At 37.8% G+C, this 19872-nt stretch overlaps 1 protein-coding gene across 12 annotated transcripts in view; it reads left to right on the top strand.

The window, feature by feature from the left end:
- Nucleotides 1-19872, top strand: part of GRID1 (glutamate ionotropic receptor delta type subunit 1) — a 587031-nt gene that overhangs the window by 454328 nt on the left and 112831 nt on the right. For all 12 annotated transcript variants that reach the window (XM_074590686.1, XM_074590680.1, XM_074590687.1 and 9 more), the window contains 2 exons: nt 6663-6824; nt 7863-7982. In XM_074590686.1, coding sequence (XP_074446787.1) covers nt 6663-6824; nt 7863-7982 — 282 coding nt within the window. The remainder of the gene's footprint in view (nt 1-6662; nt 6825-7862; nt 7983-19872) is intronic.

The raw sequence follows: 19872 nt of genomic DNA, 5'->3' as shown, positions 1-19872 counted from the left end.
GGAATGACTGCAATTTAACTACTGTAAGTGGAGTTATTTTTTGGAGGTGTGTTTGGCTGCCTAAACTTCAGGGCCTGATCCTGCACTTATGTCCAAATAAATGGCCTTACTCTCATTTGACCTCTTTACGCTGCTGTTATTACACAGCTGTTAAGTGCTACTGGGGGCAGTAAATATTGATTAAGCCCTATTAAAGCATTTGCTTTCTCCCATAAAGGATTGATGAGCCACATTTTTCTTTTCCTTTCATTACAAACCTGTATTTGCATGTCTCTCTAGCAAAGTTTAATTTGGACTTTTGGCCAGATGTTCAATTGCAGTGAAACTGTTCCTGAGTACCACATGAATGAAAAGCATCCCTGAACTGACTTTACTGCCCATTGCACAGCATGATCTCTCCCTGAAGCCCTATGGCATGTGTTTTATACAAGGCGCATTAGCAGAAGAATTGATTAAAAGTGCCCAAACAACTGCGGGTGTCCTCTGGCCATGTGGGATTTTGTGAGTGCTCTGGAGACTAGAACCCCGGGTATGTTCTGGAGTGAGCTTTCCCTCTCTGCTCAGACTGCCTCTTTTGACTGCTGAAGTTCTCTGTTTGCGTATTTCATTGAATTTGTGTTCAGTGCTCTATCAGAGAGCGGGCAACAGTTGGCTAGAAGAAAGGGTCAGTACCTCCATTTTTCATTGTTTTATTGCCTCTGAAACCTAATTTGCACCCATATTTATTGATAAATGAGGTAGAGGCAAACGATAATCTTATACTCTGTTTTGCAATTCCAATATTACCTCTTGTCCTCACGTCTGACTCTTAGTTGTGTTCAGTTTTCTTCATCACATGTCTCTTGCTAGACTTTCCCTGGACAGTTAGTGCTAGCTGTGCCAAATTCGTGAGACGTTTAGCGAGTGAAGCCAATGCCTGCAGCTAACAAGCTCGAGCATTACAGGGTAATCCAGGGTTTGTATTATTGTTAACATGTTGTTATAAAACACACTGAGTAAGAAAACATTCATAATTATGATAAATACTCATAACAAATAGCTGAAGGACAATGAGCATTCAGAGAATAGAAACTGTAGATAGGGAAAAGTGGTGTGAGATGTGTAACTCGGTAGAAAGGGGGGGAAATCAAAAAGGAAAGAAAAGTTGCTTATCAATTAAAAAAAAAAAGATTCCGAGAGTGCAGTCTTCCAAAGAAATCTTTGGAAGTCCCATTGCTTGAGACACTTAAACTAGAATGGGCAAAGCACTAAATAATACATTGGTTAGATTCCCAACTGCCAGAAGGCTTGAATAAATATGCAATTGAGGTCTGTTTTTCTGTAGTTTTAGGAAAATTTTATTCAGGCTTTCATTTGCCTCAGTGATAATAAATAGCCCTTTGGAAGTTTGAAGCTGACATTTGAGTTTTTAATGAATGCTTGTTTTTTAACTCTGGTTTTCTCATGAATGCCAGACTGCTGGCTGAGATTTTGTTCTCCATGAGCAGCAAAGCATGTATTTAAAACATAGGCATTCACGCAAAGTCTCACAATGGCCTCTGCAAACTAATTTAAGAAAATAAAATAATTCAAATGTTCAGTCTCTCCAACCTAACAATATCCTTGTAAGCACACCATTATACCATAAGTAAACCATCCATCGGTCTTCACTGCTCCTAGTAAGATGCATCCTGTCATTAGAGACACGAGTGCGTAACTGTTTGGCAGTACTTGAACTTTGAAAGTTGAAGCACGGTTTTAGGGCATGCTGGTGTGTGCATACGCAAACACAATGATATCACTCCCCAGGCAGGAAGAGTTTCTGCTGCTGGCAGGCTGTGCTTGGTCTGAGCCCCTCTTCCATCTGCTTCATCCTTGGAGCTGACTGCTGTGGCCACACACAGGGTGATTTTGGCAGCAGCAGGGTACAGATGCCCAGCTTGGGAATGAGTTTTTGAAGCAGTGGCATCTGGGTGTCAGCTTGTCTTCCCAGCTGGTCTCTTCAGCGGCCTTGTCTGGCTAGACTACTGGCTCTGCTGGCAACTCAGAAGTTGGGGTCAATCTTTGTGGCTTGCTGGCCTTCCCAGAAGAGCACTTGTCTATGATTAGTGCCTCTGAAGGAGCTAAAAGCTATCTTCATGTGTAACTTCAAAAGTGAAATCACTCTGGCAAATCTTATGAAATTCACATAAAACCCTCTATAAAATGACATTTGATAATGTGATAGGGAGAGATTTCCATTCTCACTGAAAATTTCTGCTCTATTCTACTAGTGTATGGTGGATTTTTTCTTCATCACAAAATAAAGGTTCATAAAGTCTGGAGTAATTATCAGAACATATAGCAGAACATGCCTAAGATTACTCATGTACAGGGCAAACTCCTTAATATATTGGTGACACAGTCACCATCGTTCTTGTAGCAGATAGATCAAGAAGCATTTCAGTCACACCACCTCCAGCTCTTACAGCTCTCAGCTATGAAGGGAAAGAGGAACTTAAAATTAGAGTTTCTTTCTACAAACAGGACAGAAATGAAACACTTTGTTCTAATCTAGAAGGTTTTGTTATATGAAGGGGAATCCCTGCAGGCAGACATATTTGCGCAGAGAAATTGTGGAAGCCCCATCCCTGGAGGTGTTTGAGGCCAGGCTGGATGGGGCTTTGAGCAGCCTGGTCTAGTGGGAGGTGTCCCTGCCCAGGGCAGGGGGGTTGGAACTAGATATCTTTAAGGTCCCTTCCAACCCAAACTATTCTATGATTCTATGTCCTTCCCTCCTCTGTTCCCCCTGTGAATATATAAATAGGGGAAATAAGAAATGCTCTAGAACTTGGGAAACCTAAAATAGCCATGTTCATTGCCTTATTTTTTCTTCTCCCTTGCTTTGCTACCAATTCTGAATGCTACCTGAAGACTAATTTTTAAATTTACTATTTTCTCGTACCTCTGACAGCACTGGTGGAAACAGAGCATAGCTGATCCCTCAGGTATCTCACAAATTCTTCTTCAGGGGTCATGTTTGTATTCAGAGGGAGTTCCATAGTTAGCTGAAAATTAGAATATGTGTGCAGTTGCAGTAACAAGGGTATACAGGCTTTGTCTGCTGAACCCTTTTTCTTTTCACAGCACCACTATTCTGGAGGTTACAGCAAACTTGTGTTGTGAATACAATCTGGTACATATGCAGAGATTTTGCTGGATTAAAAGGAATATAATAGAAAAAAAAAAAAAAGGGAAATTATTATAGGCTTGGATTTACTGTGAGATCAGGCCAGAACTTCTGAGTCTTGTTTTAAGTAACTTTTTTCTACAAGAAAATGCATCCATAGTAATAAATTCCAGTAGAAAGTGAATATTATTTTGAGAAGAGGAGCATATTTGAGGTGTTTGAGTATTCTTATTTTTCTACCTTAGAAAGGAATCAGGAAAAAAAGAAGATAAAAATATACCTCAGTAATTTAATAGTAGACCTTGAAGGAACCAATTGTTCAGCTACACTCACATAACAATACTCAGGCATCAGATTAGACCTGATTCCATAATTCTGCTTTCCAGCATAAAGCTAGTTCCCATTTGGGATTAGGCAAAGACATTCAATCTGTACTAGTGTGGATGTTCAGAAGCTGGGTTTTGCTCTGCACGCTGTGAAGGATCAAAAGGACATTATTTTCTAAGATACTAGGATATTTTTGTTTGTTCTTCATTATTTTTTGCGCTTCAAAGAAGTGGCCCTTGACCTAGAGTACTATCAAAACAATAAAATCGTGAACATCCTGCCTTCTTTTGTTTTAAATAAATAAATTGTTTACACACTGAATTTTGATTGCTGTGCAAAATCAGATGTTTTGAGTCATAAGTCATAAGCTTTAAAGGGTTCTGACCTTAATAGGATGGACTACTACACTTTGTGTTAATTTATGACTTAACTAGCATACTGAACAAATACAATATTAAAAAAGGAAAATTGTTTTTTTAAATATTAGAACTTCAGCCTTGGTTGTGGAGGTTTTGCTGTTGTGTTTTGGGGTTTTTTTCCTAGCTTGCATATTTTCTGTTCTAAAAAAGAAAAGTTGATGGTGTGGATAAAATTCAACTTCCTCTTTCATAGGATATTGACTCTTCAGTGAGTAGGGTGTAAAAAAGGAGTAAAACGTAGTAATGCATGTATATCATTTTTCCTGGAGTAAATACTCAAAAGTATGATTATATGAGAAAAAGGAATTTTGCTCATTAAAAAGTACCATATACTCATTTCTTGGAAGAGACTTGCAGTAGAAGAGATCTGGAGTGGCAAAATACCAGTGGATAAGTGTGTACAACAGACTGTGCAGAATAGTCTTTTCATAGCAAAAAGTAACTCGCTGTGTCCACTGCATCATTTTATTCTGCCTTGGTACGTATCTCCAGATACATGACAGAAGGACCTAAGTAGTGGGAAACTCCCTTTCTTGCTGTCATTCGGTTTATATCACTCTTTCAAAAGAAAACAACGAAACAATATCAATACAGAATCCATTATAGGTCTAACTAAAATATGTGGATTAGGTTGGTAAATAAGGGATTGTTTCGTTTTGCTCTACAGCATCAGGTAATTTGAGTTGGATGCATGGTCACATAGGCTAAGATCCTCAAAAGCAGTTTTCTCAAGCTTTCAGTGCATTATACATGCAGAACTGTGGCTGCTTCTCCACAAGCATAAAAAGAGAAAGGGAAGGAGAGCGGTGTACCCAAGTATATCTTATATTTTGCCCTAGAGCTCTCTGCTGGCAAATCAAGCAAACTCTTTTTGGGAATAAGGCTGCCGTTTTCCAGAACTGAAAAAGAACAGTGACAAACTGAGAAAGTACAAAGCATTTCTGATTTGTGTCTGTTCCAAGGCAATAAGTGAGGGTGTAGAATCAACTTCAGTGGGGAGGAAAGAGGATCTTGATGGCACATAAGAAATGGCATTTTTTCCTTATACAGGTAAAATCTACTTCTAAGCAAGTGGGTTTTGTGGTTTAGGGTGGTTTATTTTGTGCGTTTGGGCTTTTGTTTTGATTTTTTTTTCTTTTGTGGAGAGTAGCTTAACACAGAGGAGGAGAAATGCCCCGTTGAATAATAAGGATTTGATTGGTTGCTTTATTTGAAAGTTGTTTGGAAAATATCTGAAGAAATGGAGACAAATGCAACTCAATGGAAGAGCCTTAGTTGCTGGGACTCTTATTAACTCTTTAACTACCTAATTTTCTTTAAAAGAGAGGAAATCTAGGAAGTAGCTGCTTTGGAAACTCTTTTAAAAGGAAAAGGATTAACTGGATAAGATAGCAAATATAGGGAATATGGACTGCTTGTTCAGGAAGTCTGGAAAGAAAAGGAGGGAAGAAGATGGCAATGCCGAATGGGAGAGATTCTCAGTGAAAGTATGGGTTTTGCATGATTTTCACATTAAGATCCCTTTTTATGTTTAGTCACTTAAATAAGTGGGTATCCTCAACCTGTTTTTTGTGTATTTTCTTCCTATTTTGAGTCTTTCAAAATGATATTTTGTTTATATATCTTTTGTTCAGATTCACTTACACTAGAAGATTTTCTAAGTGCCTAGATTCTCAGTTTATGTCAAATTACAGATTATGAAATATATGAAGCATTTTGTTTCTGAAGATTAGGATCTTAAGATGATACCAGAAGTTTACTTGGAGCAAGTGATCCAAGAGTAGTATATGTTTAAGCTTTCACAGCTGAGTGGCATTTTTATAGAAAGTCTGCAGCTGCATTAACATCCATACGTAGCCCTTTCCTGGTCTCTAGGCACCATCTTCTATAGTGAATTAGAGAAATCCGAAAGATAAATGGCAAATTTGTGGATTTTTTATTTTTTTAATCACTTCTCTTGACCAACTACCACTGCTAAAGTTTTACAAATTGTGGTCGGTACTGCTGCATGTTAAGGATCTGATCTTGTATTGCTGGCCAGGTCTTGGTTTGAAAAATGAAATACATAGTTGAGCTTTACTAGTGTGGTGTTCTTAATAGAGCCTTTGCCGTCAGTTATTGCTCTTGTTATCTCTTGTGTAGATTGAAGAATAAGGAGACTAAAATCAATAGCTCCAGAGAAAGCAGAATAGTAACCAGTCTCCTGTATATTTGGTGGAGCGAGATGATAAGACCAAAATAATACTGTCAGTTCTCCTCCTGCTGTTCTAAAGAGTTGCATTAGTATTATATTTTGTTGTGCCAGAAATTACCAAGGAGATTGCTCAAAGGAACAGAAAGAACAAGAGCTTAATTTTATTCTGTCTTTTTCTCCTTGCTGAAAGGACTGACGAAGTAGCAATCCTTGTCTTTCATTGATAGATAGCTGTACTCCCGTCCGTAGCTTGAGCTTACATTTGACTGCGATCTCTTACGTCTTTACAGCACTGCATTGCAGTGGTGTAGGTAATGCACAGGCGATGCAAGTGTGCCAGAGTCCCTTGACCAGAAGGGCCCACGTGCCAAGCAGGAAAGAAGATGGGAGTGAGCGCTGGAATTTGTCTGAATTGTCTTGACTGTTGAATGTCTTGACTGTTGAACATGTCAAATGTACCCAGATTTATTTTTTACTTATGCCTTCTTTTGTTTTGTTTGTTTGCTGGTTTTTGAAGTTTCTTTGAAAGGATGCTCAAATAAACAAAGAGGCTCATTTTTATTATTGTTTGCAGGTTTCCAACCTGTACCTGTATGACAGTGTGCTCATGCTGGCCAATGCTTTCCACAGAAAACTGGAGGACAGGAAATGGCACAGCATGGCAAGTCTGAACTGCATGAGGAAATCCACCAAACCTTGGAATGGAGGACGATCCATGCTAGAGACTATTAAGAAGGTGAGACTAGACAAACCACAATTGTGTGAGCAATTGAAAAAGACACTTCATTTCCACTTGAGATTAGCTTTTGAAGAGGTTTTTGACCTCTATTCAATTTCTGTTTGATTTATTACAAGCAAGTGATTTACAACTACCAGAAATGATCTACAGCTATTAAACAAGCGAATGATTTATTACAAACAAATAACACACACTGCAGTGGTGTGTGTTCTACTTCTGTTGTTCTCATTGCTACCTTCTATGGAGGTAGTGTGATTAGGAATAGTCGTACAAATTGATGTGTGCATGCATCATAATAATTTCCCCAAGGGAAGAACTTAAGGAGCTCAAGGGGCCGACCAACGATAAGGTTTAAGACTTATGTTCCATTTACTGCAGCTCAACTGGCTCCGTAAGTTGGCTGAGCATTGGTAAGTATCTGTGTACTGTAGCCCAGAGGAAAAGGGACGCGATTCAGCTAAGTTGTCACTAACAGTTACGCATTACTGTAGCATGTTGAATTGCTTAAATATGGACAGTACTGTGGCTTTGCAGATGCATGGTAACTTCTTGTAAGTTATTTGATCACAAATACTAGTGGAAAACAATATCATTTTTTACCGTATACCAACTTTAGCAAGTATTTGGGGAAAAAAAAACCCTGTTTGCCCATATATATTGATGAAATCATTTTCCTCTAGTAAAATGATGCAATTTGATCAAGTGTTATTTTAGGCTCCAACCGGTCCTAATGACACCATCCTTTGTTGTGAAATTATTTCAAGCTTTAGTGTCATCTCAAGCTTCTTTGCTACAAACCCAAAATCAAACCCGGTGATGCTTTTACAGAGAGGTTTTAATAATACATAAAATTTTATCTTTTCTTCATGCCTCTCTTGTCTGGCGCTATGTTTGAGCTATTGAAGAGCATGTAATTGCCACATTTAAGTTCACCGTAAACACTTTGAAAGCAGATTTGACATACCTTTAATGAAAAGGAGTGTTTATAAAGGCAGATTTGTTCTATTCTAAAATTTCTGAAACTTATTTCCTCAGGGCCACATAACTGGGCTTACTGGTGTTATGGAGTTCAGAGAAGATGGCGCCAACCCCTATGTTCAATTCGAAATACTGGGCACTAGCTACAGCGAAACATTTGGCAAAGATGTGCGGAGGGTAAAGATATGCTGCTTCTTTCTGTCTTTGGTTTTCCTCTAAATAATATACATTCTACTTCACAGGAGAAAGTGGTATTCTTTAAGAATGAATTAGTGCTACACTGCAGAAGAAATTTACTATAGGAGAAATATTTTCTAATATCTTAAATGCTTAAATCTTGAAAGCTAGTTTTATATAGGTAGGCAGGAGCCCTGCAAGTTGTTTCCACATGTGCAGTAATGATGCAATGCCATAACAATACTGTGAACATAATAGTGAATACTGCACAATTCTGCTCAGGTATTTTGTTGTTAATTAAGATATAATTGGTGTTACTGGCACTTATCTTACTAAGGAAGCTGAGAATACAAATTGCCTAAACACAGAAGGATGTTTCAAAGTATCGCTGCTGCAAGAATTTGAGATAAATAAAAAAACTCTAGGGAAGATAATTTCCAAAATATTTGATGCTATATCATGTAAAGGATGACCTATCAATAGTAGCTGGTGGAAAAAAAGATTGATGGGGATTAGAAGGCAGTTAAAAGTGCTTCCATGGGGTTACTAACATAAATTGTCACAGGCTGAAAAGCCGGCCTTGAACATGTTCATGTGGAGGGGATGCTCCAAAAATACCTGAAACTCTCAATTGAACAGTGAGTTCTGATTGGAACCCAAGCTACAAAATGTCCCCAAACTGGTCAACTGGTTGAAATATGGACGTTACCACTGTATGGTCAATGGTTTCTACATTAATCACAGCTGAACAAAGGATTCCGAGCAGGATTAAAATTTATGACATTTTCTATTTTCATTTCACGATTGGTTTCTCTGTTTTGTTTTGATTCACCTGAATTACATGAGTCTAAATGGAAAAACAAGCAAAGAACTTGTGTTTACATTATCATCTTAAACAGCTAGACCTGAGATTCTTTCAGTTATTTGGCACAAGGATTCTGGACATGCAGCCAAAGGCTTGCAACACCTATTAGAAATTCAACAGAAGGAAGAGAAGTATTTGAAATGCATAAAGCTCCAGGAGATATAATTGAAAAACTTCTGTTGCCAAAAAATGTCTCTGAAGATTTCAGATTGGCTAGGCACCCTCCTGTATTGTAATGACCAGAAAAGGCTATTTCTCAGTTCACTTTCACTTCTAGAAGATTTCTACTGCAAATGAGGAAGTCTTAAGTTCCAAACGCGAGCTGAATTGATAAAAAATTATCTTAATTTTGGAAACAGTGTTGCCTGTTTAATAAAACAGAGTTGGCTTAGGAAGTCTAGGAAGCAATTCCAGTTCATCAACAGAAGTATGTACCTCACTTCATGCACAAGTATGAAAACCAGAAGTATCCGGTGCCATGCGAGATGCTGTGGAGTATCCTACTGTGTTTCCAGCTGCCACTGCAGAAAGGCATGAGTGTTCTGTCAGTACTGCGCTACCCCTAACAGATATCTTGGATGCCATGGGGCATTGCAGTTTGGTTTCATTTTGTTACACGTTTCCCAAGTGACTTACTCAAAGTCACACAATCACTTTATACTTCAATTTAACCTTTCCGTAAAATTGGTATGATTACCTCTCAGAACAGGTTTGAGGCCTTAAAGGGAAATTATGATGTGTGAGTATACATTATTACTTTTTTTTCTACTGTGCATTTCAAATATGGTAACACATATATAAAAGCTCGCACTTCAGTATGTGTAGCACGCTGAACAAATTGAGATATAATCCGGGTGTGTGAAGTAGACATACCTGAAATATCACTCAAAAGGGACCACAAGGCAAAGAAATGGGTAAAATGACTAAATGGAAAAATGACTAAAATGGCTAAACTGATATACTACTGATTACTTTTGATCCCTAATTTGCTACTTTGGCATTAGGTGGTTAACATAGGAAGGCTTAACTCTTTGGATTTAAATGCAGAACACTATACAGGTTCCAAAATGAAAAGGAGCATAATTCTAAATGGATAAAAAGCTACTGACTGTGGAATGCTATTCTGAGCTAAAATGAAGTTCTGAAAATGATCTTTTTAGCCTAATATATAGAGAGTAAGAAGTCAGCAATATGCTAGAGAAGTCTCCAGAAGAACTTGGAAGAGATGACATTTCTTAGAGTAAAATACCATGGAACTGCTGGTATTCAATTATATAGGCAGTCTGACTTCTTATTATTGCAGCAAAAATATGTTACAGCTCAGAAGTACTTTTAAAAGCTCAGAAAGTCATGCTTGTCTTGTTTATATTACTTGAATGAGAGATCAATTCTGATTTATTGTCAGTTGTTTCCATATCAGCCTCTCCTCAGATTTATCTGTGGAGGAACACATTTTTGGTGAAAACCAGGGGGTTCTTTCTGCATAGTTTTCTTTTCCTCTGTATGCAGCCGGATCTATTCATCCCTGCCCTGACCTTAGAAAAAGTCTTTGGACTTAGGATCTGTGACAGGGTAGACCAAAAAAATATAATATTCAGTGTTGAGCATTAGAGGGAATACAGTCAAAAGCTAGTGAACCTTTAAGACTCAACATCCCTAAGAAAGTCTCTCAGGGATCATTTCCACCAGAAGGACTCCTGGGAGGATGTCCAAGACAGTAACCCAAATCTGGCAGGAATTTTCAGGGCCTTTCTATACAGGCATCTTGACTCATCCCTGTTGCCCTGAGATCTGGTCTTTCTGCAGACAGTAGTTCCTTCTGCTAGCTGTGATTGAGTTATGAGTGCAAATAAATACAGGTATTTGCTCGCTTAGTGTACCTTCTCCTGTATTGCATGAGTCTAACTCCATATTTTTGTGGTAAAGGCTGATAGTGGCTTCTGTGTATTTTGTGTGTGTGTGTGTTTTCTTTTTCCTTTGTTTGGGTGTACTTTAGTGAAAGGGAAACTTCAGAAAGTGCTCTAATTTCTTTGGTTTAAACACAAAAGAAGACAGTATTTCCCTTAAGGCATACCACCTTACTTCACAAAAGGCTCAGGTGATTACCTGCTATTCACTGTGTGCATGCGGAGGTTGAGAAGGCATAGTGCATTCATGCTTAAAAGAGAGATCAATGTGGTGACTTATCAGGGCATTTGGAAGTTGAAGGATAAGATTGTCAGCCAAACTGAAAAGGCTTAAATGTCTAGTGCTTGACAACTGCCAGTATGATTTATGTTCCTAATGTCTGTAAACACCTTTAAAAATAGCAACTTGAGTATCTGTATATTTAAAAAAGAAAAAGAACTGGATATAAAGAGATAAGGGAACTGCAAGAAGTATAAAACATAACAAAATCAATCAAAAAGAAAAAGTAAAGAAAATTTAATAGCTGATGCCACTCTAATGTTTCAAATTGAATGAAATTTGAATGAAAGAAAGAACGAAAGACACACAGAGGAAGTATAACTTGTAAAAGTAAGAAGAAGTGGTATAAAGTGTTCAGGTGAAGCACATGGAGCAGCTGGAATGAGTCTAATAGTCCGTTATGTTCAAAACCCTTTGAGACTTTGGGGATTTGCATTTGTAGCAGATAGAAAACCCCTTTCTTCTCATTTCACCTCTCATGTCCACCTCCCATGCTAAGAGCGTATGCATCAAATACAACAGGAATGGTCTTGTGCTGAATTTATAGGCACCAACACGACCCTTTTTTTTACTCATTTAAATTCTTATTTATTTGGCCTTTATTAATTTATTTTTTTTTACCCACGTGGATGCATAAAGCCGCTCTTGTATGTTTACATTTTTATGTCTTCTACCTTAAGCTTCCCGAGCCTTTGGTTTATTCCCAGCACTGGCAATGGCTGGGGGTGATTGTTAAGTCATTTTGCTTCGTTGGCTCACTGTCCCCATCTGTAGCGTGGAGTTGAGGGTACGTGCCTGCTTTGTACAAAGTTTTGAAGTGTGCTAGAAAAAAAAAGGACTATAACAAAGACGTCAAGAAATTGAATGAATCGTAGTATTAAAAACTGTATATTCGTAATTGTATGAGAGACCGTCCCTCCAGAGCTTGTTTGGAATTGTCAATGGAGAGCTATGTCCCACTTCCACAGTACAAGGGACATGAAATGGGAAAGGAGGTCAGGACTAGATTAATTCCCTCCCTAGTGACCATCTATATTATTAGTTTTTATTAATGAAAGCCTTGCTGTAACTTTCAGAACAGCTGAGCCGGTTCATATTTCTTATGTTTCTGCACTTGGGTGAATTCCACGCAATGTAATAGTTTAATGATGCAGCTGTGGGAGCAAAAATAAGGGAGTCAGGACTCCAGGATGGTATTCCTAGTGACTCACTAGGTCACAGTGAGCTCTTGGGGTGTAAACCTGTTTGTTCTCATTTGACCATGTATTCGGAGAGCACCATAACAACTAACTACCCTTCTAGGGATGTGATTAGGCTTAGTTAGGTAACGCCTGTAAGAAGCTTTAATATTATCGTCATCTTCATCCTTGGCAGGAAGATCTTCTGTAAGTGTGAAATTATATTGTTGTTTAGTTATTTTATGACAGGGATAATATTTTTGTAAAGCAATCTGCAGTTTTTTCCAGAGCTGGCTCTAAGAAAAGCAGAATTAAGGATTTACACACATGCTGTATTTCATAAGAAACATTCTGTTCAAAATGGTAACGTTTACCATTGGTTAGTTGTTTCTGTCAGTTGGTATGTTTTCATTTTTTTAAATTTGATTTTCTCAAAATGTCATCTGCTTCACAAACGGTTATAAATGTTTCCTCCAGTACTTCTGAGGCTGATTGCAGAAGTCACTGTAAGTAGTTTTGTGATATGTTTCATAGTTGTCAAAGCCCCATTATTGAAGTCTGATAAAGTGTTTTAATTGTGATTGTTACTTTTAAACAGAATCTCATCATTATCATGATGAGAAATCCTATGCTTATTCATTGCAAAATGGAACTGTATTTTTAGGGGTCTGCAGTATTAAGTGTTTTCACCTGCAAGAATATTGCCAAGTCACATTATATGCCACTAAAAGATATATACTGAAGAGAATTATCTTAGGTGGTTACTACTGTAATTGGATCAGTTTTACTCATATGGAAAAATACATAACTAAATTGCCTGAGTTTAGATGTAAAACAGATGCCTGCCTCCTCTTTGAGCACTTCATAAACATGCACTTGGGTATAGTAATTCAGTTTAATCTGTGTTGCCAAGGTATCTTTCAGCTGAAATGTAAGGCAGAACTCTTGGCTGCTTGTGGTCACTGAAGATCCCCTGTTACCTTGCAAAGGGAAGGGCTAACAGTCCTCTCATTCTGGGTAAAATACATTTCCAGATATTTATATTTGGTTTAACTTTCTCTTTCTGCTTGAGTTCATTGGGTGTCATAGTAGAATAATTTGGAAAAAAGAGTATTCCGATTCATCCTATAAATATATCATGTCAAACTGAAGAAAAATTGGGAGTATTTTACTCAAAACAATAAACATCCTTCATTTTTCGGTTGTAATTTTCTGTACAAGATGGATTTGAGTAGTAAAAATAAATGCATTCCTTGCATATTCCACAAGTTGAATTATTCATGGTGAAAAATACAGCTGAACATATAGGAAATGGCAATAACAATTTTTGAACTATGGAAGAATACTAGAGAAGAAACATGATGAACATGAGTGTTTTTTTCTGAAATGAAGTGGGGTCCCTGTTTGCCCAAATTCTGCAAATTGGGGGCTTTTTGGTAATTAAAATATTTTATGTTCCGTATGATTTCATTGTAGAATTACAGCGTTCAGTTTTGGGCCCCTCGCTACAAGAGGGACATTGAGGTGTTGGAGCGTGTCCAGAGAAGGGCTACAAAGCTGGTGAGGGGCCTGGAGGACAAACCTTATGAGGAACGACTGAGGGAGCTGGGGTTGTTTAGCCTGGAGAAGAGGAGGCTGAGGGGAGACCTTATCACCCTCTACAACTACCTGAAAGGAGGTTGTAGAGAGATGGGGGCTGACCTCTTCTCCCTGGTGACAAGTGATAGGACGAGAGGGAACGGGTTCAAGTTATGTCAGGGGAGGTTTAGATTGGATATTAGGAAACATTTTTTCACTGAAAGGGTTATTAAACATTGGAACAGGCTGCCCAGGGAGGTGGTGGATTCACCATCCCTGGAGGTGTTTAAAAAAAGGGTAGATGGGGCACTGAGGGACATGGTTTAGAAGTGGCTCTTGTCAGGGTAGGCTAAAGGTTGGACTCGATGATCTTAAAGGTCCCTTCCAACCTCAACAATTCTATGATTCTATGATTCTACAGCTGAAGTATTACACTCACTAACTGAAAAGTATGTAAACACGTATTTAGAAATATGTGTTACATAGTTCTTTTTAATTTCGTTATTTTATTTTATGTTTTTGGAAAGCATTGCCAATGGGACCCATGCTTTTGCATAAACTGTTATTTGTATTTGCAAACACAAAATGCTTTACGTATTTGCAAATTATACCAGTGTCAACCCCGAGTAAAAGGGATGTCTTGCAAATTTCGGTTGGAACTCCTCCAAGCATAAGATCATGCTGGTCTTCTCCTTTGGAAGGCTGTTCAGTTGTTTATATGACATTTTCACAGCATGAAGCTTGAGGCTAGATTTTAAAAAGCAGCCGTATCTGAGTTATGAGCAGGGCCAGGATACCTACAGCAATTAGGACGCTGGTGAAGTTTCTTCAGCCCGCATATGCCACTGCCTGGACGTTTAGAAATTTGGTTTAATTCATAAGTCACATATTAAGTCATACTTACGAGATTATAATGAATCTTGGGTATAACATTCTCCTTTTTTAAAACATATGCAATAATATATAAAATTAGGATGTTAGGAGTGTTAAAATCAGCCTTCTAAAGACAGTTACATCTTTAATTATGGAGTTTTCTTCAAAGTTCCTATAATTTATTGATGGATCCTAGGGAGAGTATTCCAAATGGGCTGAAGAGAAAGCCCCTTTCTGTAGCTCTACTCATGAAGAATTCTGTGCTCAAGTGTGCGCACTATGAAGAAAAATCTATTTCCATAGGGAAACAGGTCAAGATTTTCTGAGCTTAACACCAAAGAAAATAGAAAGTATTTGAAAAAAGGCTTCACAAATTCTTTTTCCTTTTTGGAAATCCAAAGACAGAGATTATTTGCTATTCTCTTTTGCACAGCATCAATCTTAAACAAAGGCAATAAGCCCACTACTCCAGAAAAGAGGGAAAGTCTGTCCTTTTTTTTAATTTATTTTCTGCCCTAAGAAATATCTTTGAATCATGACTGTTGTTTAAAAACCATGCCAAAACCAGAAGAACTTTCTGTTGAGTATCAGCCTAGCTTTTTTAGCACAGTGTCTGTTTAGCAAAATTGCTTTGAGAAATATTAACAATAATGGCAAAATACAAGCGCAGTTATTTTAACTAACAAGTCAAATAGACGTCATCTTGGCTTTCTTAAGTCCATGAACTAAGGAGATCTAACATCTTCACATTTGTAGCATGATTTCAGTGTCAAGGACAGCTGCAAGGACTGTATGTTGAGGGAGACCACGCACAGTTTCCCTTCTGTAGTGTTTGAAACGCATTTAATTCTTAATTAGAAGAATTAAGACAACAGTAAATTCTTGTCTTATATCATTTGGTAAACTGCAAATACATGTAGGTGCCGAGCATAGTTTATGAAGTAATTTATTTCAGCAGTAATTTTAAAATCCAGGATAATTATGTTGTCTTCATCTGTATATTGTTCTGATATATTCAATATGTCAAAAAACGGATGTTTAAATACAGGTAGTTAAGCTATTTGGTCATGCTACGTCATAGTTTTGTCAAGAAAGATGACAACATTTTATGGTTTCTGTTTAGTCCTATTAAAATAAGCAACAGAAATAGAAGTTATTTAAAATTCCCCTTTTATTTTTGCTTTTATTTCTCCCATTTCGTGCCAGATTATATTACCGTATCCCAGCAAACACTTTGACATGAAGGTTTTCAAAAGAAAGGTTAACTTAGATATCTTAGTGGTCAGCCCAAGTGTAGGATATGAGGAACTTCTGTGCCACAAAGTGCCCCAAACTATCTGACTTTCTTTGGAATGGTTCCCTAATTTCATTTTACTTAAAAAAAAGAATAACCTTAATTCCTCAGTTTACTCTTTTGGAAAGATACATGATACAAAAGGGCATCAGAGTTCTGACACCTCTATGTCTGTACTGGCTGATTCACTGAAATAACAGTACTTGGCAGAGGTTGCCTGCTGCTGTTCCAATGCCTGGCAGAACTGCCTTTAAATTGAGGACTTTCTGTTTTCAGATCCCACAGAAAACACTCAGTTTTACCTTAAAATAGGTACAATCTACAATCAATGTGAGCCTGTGTTAAGGAAAGAATTCTAAAATGTGCCTGGTCCAGTACCACGTCTCTTGCTATAGGGGTGAATGAATTTATATACTTGAGTAAAATACACAGACATCCCAAAATAAAACTTGTTTTCTATTTTGAGACAACATGATTTTACTGGAATGGAGACAGTATGAGGCATAGATAATAACTCTCAAAAAGGAGTATTCTTCCTAACCACAACATCTATGTGACAGGCTATAGTATGTTTGTATTTTTAATATGATAATGAGTCTGATGTACAAATATATAATAGAGCTCTCCCACAATATGATTGCTAACTGGACACATTTTTAAGCTGTATGTTGGCAACAAAATATTTTTCTTTAAGCAATATATAGTAATATATGCATATATTTTAAGTATTTGGTTACAATGCTATGAGAAAAGTGAGTATGTTTTAAAATAGTTGAGATGGTACCATCTGGGGATGGTATCTGGCTGATATCAGTTCTTGGGCGTTTGTTTTGTTTTTAAGTAAGGACTGTTATCTAAATATATGCAAGGTTGACAGAGTGCAAAAATAGGTATTCTTTCACAAAGCAGGCTAAAGCTTTCCAAATACAGTGCTTGGGCAGATAGGCGACTGAAGGTACCGCAGCATTTAGTCCCCAGAGCCTTACCAGAAAGTAGTCCTAGACAAGCGCAAGAACTGGTAATTGCTTACATGGAAAAAAAACCAAAGCTAATAACCAGTAACTAGGAGCATGGGTGATATTTAATACTATGCGAACATTTCAGTTTGAGTAGTTCTAGCACCACCTATAATTTTCTTAAAGCTTTATGTGCGATTTATTCAGCTATAAGATTAATAATACAGTAAGGCATAAGTTAGTAGATGCTTTGCAAGATTGCTGTCTGAGCTGCGTTGAATCTAAACTGAGCTCTCTCATTCTCTCTGCTCTCATTCAAGATCCCATTCAATACCAATCTACAAGGCTACTGCAGCTATTTACATTTCAGTAGCACCTGGAGGCTACAGTTTTGTTATACCAAGAGTTGCCCAGGTAGTTAACTATATTATTATTATTTTTTGTAATACATAAACCATGTGGTTGTGCTATTGTAGTTTGCCATCCTGACCGAGAAATGCTACCAGAACCTAAGTTTTAAAAACATTCAGTATTGGGGACTTCTCCTGGGCGTTTGCTTAAGATAGGGATGAATAGTTTTGTGGATCCGGTGTGTTTTTCAGGCTAGATATAACAAACACTGCTACTCGTGGTTCAAACTCGAGGAAGAGGGAGCAGCTCACTTCTGGAGTTGAATCTGAAGTTTTGTCTGCTTTTTTTCCTTCCTCAGTTCTAAAATAAAAATTGACAGTGAAGCATTTCTTGGTAGGTTTTTGGAACTTGCTCATTGATATTACAAGGTAATTTCACCAGAAATAGTAAAGAGAAATAAGTGTTGTTACTCCATGTTTTTATAAGACCAAGTGAGGGCAAAAGATAGCACAAAACTTTTACTTTATGGGCGTGAGGGAAGAGCACTGAGATTTTGTTATTATTTTTCATTTAACTCTGATTGGTTTCTGAGTGTTCAGGGGAGGACTTTTCCTCGATAGACTCACTGAAAGGACATTCAGCATCAAGAGCTTTTTTTTCATTTGAACACAAATGGGAACACAGTAACTAGTGAAGCATAAAACGTAGATTTGCTGTCTGAGCTGGCTTAAAATGAAAGAGTGAATCTGAATCTAGGGTACAGACCTCACTGCAGGACATTTTAGTGACTTTCTTGATTAAAACAAAATGTCCAATCTTCTCTGCATCTCAAGGTAACTCTCTGATGTCAGGAGCTTGCTCACTTAGTTTGCTTCTCTTTCTCTTGTGCATCCCTCAGTTTCGTCCCCAGCTATGTGGTCCTTACTTGTGTATTGCGTTGTGCACCCTGGAAGCTTCTCTTTGTTGAGGACGATCATTTGCCTCCATGGAAGCCTTGATCTCCCCTATTCCGGCAAGCAATTCAGTCTGACCTTGTGTGCGATTTGGCTCTGAAAGATCAGTACCTCTGTGCTGCCGAACCACAACGTTTAATAGAACACAACATATAGTTGTGAACTGAGAAATTAAATAGATGCCATCCATTCCACAAATCAATATGACAGAGTAGAATTCAAATCAATATTGGTTTCTTCTCTGCTGCTGTTTTGAATCTTGATGGTGGGTTTGGGCTAAGACAGGCGAATTGTTCCAAGATCTATAACTATGTTATTTTAACTATGGTTTGATTTAATATAAAAGTAAGGAAAAGAAATGCCTAGTGCTAAATCTCAGAAGAAGAAAGGGAGAAGTTTTCATATATGTTTTCATTATTTATGTAGTGTATTTCTGTAGATTTGGCCTATGGGTATTACAAGACTTCTGTGCATTATCAATTCTATAGCTATGTCAGCCATGACTTACCATCTTCATAACACGTCATCCAAGATGACTCCTGTTGAATCTTTTTAATTATCCATATACCATGACCTTTCTCTATTTCTTCCATTTCCAAGATGCTGTGCAAAACAGTCATTTGTTGTAGCCAGTGAAGAAGAACAAGAAATGGAAAATAAGGATTGAATTGCCTTTTGTTAATAAATTCAGCTTTTGGTGACAGTCAGATTTCATAAGGAAAGGAGTTCAGATTAGACCAGTGAGGCTTTTTTGCAGAATTAATGAAAAATTTAAGGCATTAAGTAGTTTTGGCTTTAGAACAATTATTGCAATTACATTAGTTTTTCAGTATAATTTATTATGATTTTTCAGGTTCACAAGAAAGAGCTTATCGCAGCGCTAGTGCTCTGTTTTAACAAGCATGCTGCAAGCAAAACATCTCTGTAGCAACCTCCTTTGTGCTTCGAGGTGGTACGGTTACTGAACCAGCCTTGGGGGCAGGGACACTCAACATCCCAGCAAAGCACACGGTTTCCCCGTTGCCAATTTGGTGTGATCATTAAGGTGGATTTGTTGAGTATATCGTAGTTCAATACTGGACACTCTGATGAGGATATGAGAGTAATTATTATCTGACAGCTGAGTTGTCAGCCACTGCTTTCTGCTTTGGAAAATAAATAACTTTCATCTTAAGGGGTGCTTTCTAGTTGGAAAGGGTCACTGGTGGTGGAGAGAATGAGGTTGGACATTCCTCTCTGTCTGTGACATACGTGAAGCACATTAAATTGAAGTCTGCTGGCGCTGCCTGGCACAAAGCAGCAATCTTCTGTTTCTTATTTGCATTAATTGCATGCTTGTGATGTTGTCTAATTGCTTTTTGTCTTGTTCAAGAAACAACGCATTGTCTGCAAGTTATTTTTTATTCTATACGCTCTTTATAGCACAGGCTGGCTATAAAATGTCGTAGGAGTTCATTGCATTTATAGGTTGAGCTATAGCTGCCCTTATAGTATTTTATCCTAATAAAACCAGGAAACAAATTTCCTTGCTTAAAATACATCAGTTGCCCTCACTGCACATATCCTCTGGCTTCACTTGAGGAGAACAAGTACAGCCTGGTCTTGACCATTTGCAGCACTTCAGAGAGGATCTTCCGCTGTGCGCTGCTCCTGCC

This window comes from Larus michahellis, chromosome 6, assembly GCF_964199755.1.
Source record: "Larus michahellis chromosome 6, bLarMic1.1, whole genome shotgun sequence".
Taxonomy (NCBI): Eukaryota; Metazoa; Chordata; class Aves; order Charadriiformes; family Laridae; genus Larus; species Larus michahellis.
This window is presented reverse-complemented; position numbering and strand designations above follow the sequence as displayed.